Source organism: Centruroides sculpturatus, unplaced genomic scaffold, assembly GCF_000671375.1.
Source record: "Centruroides sculpturatus isolate CEXI.00-Female unplaced genomic scaffold, Cexi_2.0 scaffold1878, whole genome shotgun sequence".
In the NCBI taxonomy this organism is placed as follows: domain Eukaryota; kingdom Metazoa; phylum Arthropoda; class Arachnida; order Scorpiones; family Buthidae; genus Centruroides; species Centruroides sculpturatus.
In genome coordinates, this window is record NW_019387149.1 from 1 (window position 1) to 2,604 (window position 2,604).

Consider the following 2,604-nt stretch of genomic DNA (forward strand, 5'->3'; position numbering starts at 1 on the left):
TTCATTATAAAACTTCCTTCCGATTAACTTTTCCAAAAAGTTAAACAATTCAATTTTCCTCTTAAATAACTTATAATCTTGTAGGCAATTAGATTTTAAAAAACTATTAAAAAAAAACCCAAAAAACTGATGGAAAAACATTAATTACATTCCAAAATATATTTAAATTTAGACGAAATTAATTTAAGAAGTACTCACTTGTGCTTCTCCTAAACTAAGTTCTATCGATTCCAAATTCTTTCTGACTAGAGATGCTTTTTCTTCCATTAAATTTCCCTCCCCTTTCTCTTGTTGTACTGCTTTCAACGAAGACATTAATCCATTTAAAATGGAATTATGTTCATTCCTGAGAGCTTCCAAACCCTGTATTACAGTTTTTGCATTGGTAATAATTTCTTCCTGAGTCATTTGCGTCATCTTGCCTATAGATTCAATCTTCTTTCTGTAAATAAAAGATTTAATCCATTCCATAAAAAATATTAACAAAAAAAAAAGATAAAATGTCATAAATTTAAACAAACATTGGTTTAATCCTGACGTTTGTTAAAGGTTAATCTGATAATATTATTTAAGCATCCGTTTTTATAGCAATGAGTATTTTTTTTTTATCAGCTACAACATAAAAGATAGAACATAAACAATCTATTCATGCAGTACTGGTGAAATAAATCCGATTTACAAACGCAGTAATGCACTTTACTTACATCCTATATGCCTTGATTGCCTGTGACATGCCTGTGAAAAAACTGTAACGCTATCCACCATAGAGAAATCGGTTTACCAAGCTTTCTACAACATATCCAACGTCATACGCCAAAATCACGAATCTGTAGCGTTAAATGAGTCAAAGTGATGATAAATAAACTATGAGAACCCATTACAGTTTGTGTAGAAGTCGGTTATTAAGACACCGCATTGCAGAAACGTCATAGGCATTTGGAGATGGCGAACTACAAGTGCGAACTGATGTATTGATCATGGGATTTTCTGCGGCGCACGCATCGTTTTCGTTGATATAATAATAATAATAAAAAAAAAATGACAAATAATGTAAATCCTGATCCAGAACCACTGTATTATACTTTTAAATCGTATTCTGATGGCAATTTTCGCGCCTTCTTAGCAAAAAAAAGCACGCCAAAACGTGTCAAAATCACTAACCTTTACGTAAAAGACTCGATTATGTAGAGGCTAATTTTGTTTACATTTTTCTGACATTTCTCTTGGCGTTATATTAATAACAACAACAATAATTCCGTCTTCTGTCTAAAGATTCCAGTTATACAACTAGAGTGCATGAGTCATCGCGTAAATGCAGCGATGAACAACAACGGTTAAATTGCTAGCATATGATAAGAAATCATTTCACGCTTAAATATTACAAAAAATTTTTAAAAATATTTATTAAAGTACGATAACATCGAAAATTTGCGCATAAAATAATCGTCAAAAGGGCATTTCTGCGAAAAACATTCCAAAAAAATCGATATATTTTGTTGCGACTTATTAGTAGGGGTTCTAGAAATAATACATGCGATGTAATAGAGAATAATCAACGTATTTTAAACAATAAAAATCGAAATGTGACATATCAATCGATCTACACGAGTTTATTAATTAAAAGCGGTCAAAAATAATCGATTTGAATCAGTTTTAACAATAAAAAATGACGCAAAAAAATAGAAACTGATAAATTAATCTGTTTCCTTAATCATTCACACATTAACAGTTTATTTATTTTTAAAAAAAATCCACCAAAGTTGCGTAACTTTCCCGGAGAAACGTTAAAATTGTGTGTGTGGCGCCATCTCTTATTGGATTTTATTTTAAAAACCTTTTATATTAATTTTTATAAAATGGCAAAGGCTTAATTTCGAGCGTAGGGACGAGTTTTATAAAATAAAAAGTTGTAACTGCTAATAACGAGTAAAATTTTCATTAAGTCCGACAAATTCCAGATATGACACATGCCCTATCAATTCCACCCCCTATCTCCCCACCCTTTTACTTATAACCACCAAAACTTAATAGCATCGATGCCCTTAATACGCAAACATCCCTGTAAAATTTCAGAAAGTTTCTGCAGGAGACACAGGAGTTAAGAGGATGAACAAAATCGTGCCCCGTAAACACTAACGTGCATACACACAAACAGAAAAAAAGACCCAATTTTTTCGCATTTCTCGACGTTTCAAAGTCCCGAGTCCATAAAATGTAAAAATCTTTAGGGGTCATTTATTGACAGATCGACATACTTTCCTTATATTATGTATAACAGCAGGAAAATAAAATTATACGCACTGTATACTGTATATTATTGTTTACTTTCGATTATTATAATAGAAAAATTGTCAAGCTTGCTGGCCTGTTACAGTAAATAATAAATAATATACATAATAAAATCGATAAAACAAAAAAATTAATTAATTATAACTTATTTCAACAGTATTATTATTTCGTCTCGATAATAAATTATATAGAAGAGGATGCGTTTAATTACCTTGTTTAAATAACAAAATTAAACTTTTAAAAATATAAATTTTAATATCAATTCGCTTAATTTATAATTATTCGAAAGAGAGTAGAGTAATTTAATTATTAAAC

The 2,604-nt window shown here is 30.0% G+C and overlaps 1 protein-coding gene across 4 annotated transcripts in view; it reads right to left on the reverse strand.

The window, feature by feature from the left end:
• Nucleotides 1-81: 81 nt before the first annotated feature.
• The window catches only part of LOC111616199 (kinesin light chain-like), a 15,797-nt gene continuing 13,274 nt past the window's right edge, over nt 82-2,604 (reverse strand). The window contains exons 1-2 of one of the 4 annotated variants that reach the window (XM_023357626.1): nt 705-1,037; nt 111-442 (exon numbers count right to left, since the gene is read on the reverse strand). In XM_023357626.1, the coding sequence (XP_023213394.1) occupies nt 184-442; nt 705-733 (288 nt within the window). In that variant the 5' untranslated portion in view covers nt 734-1,037 and the 3' untranslated portion in view covers nt 111-183. Of the gene's footprint in view, nt 443-704; nt 1,038-2,604 lie in introns of those variants that run through there. The other 3 variants (XR_002755206.1, XM_023357625.1, XR_002755207.1) reach the window with 3 other exon arrangements.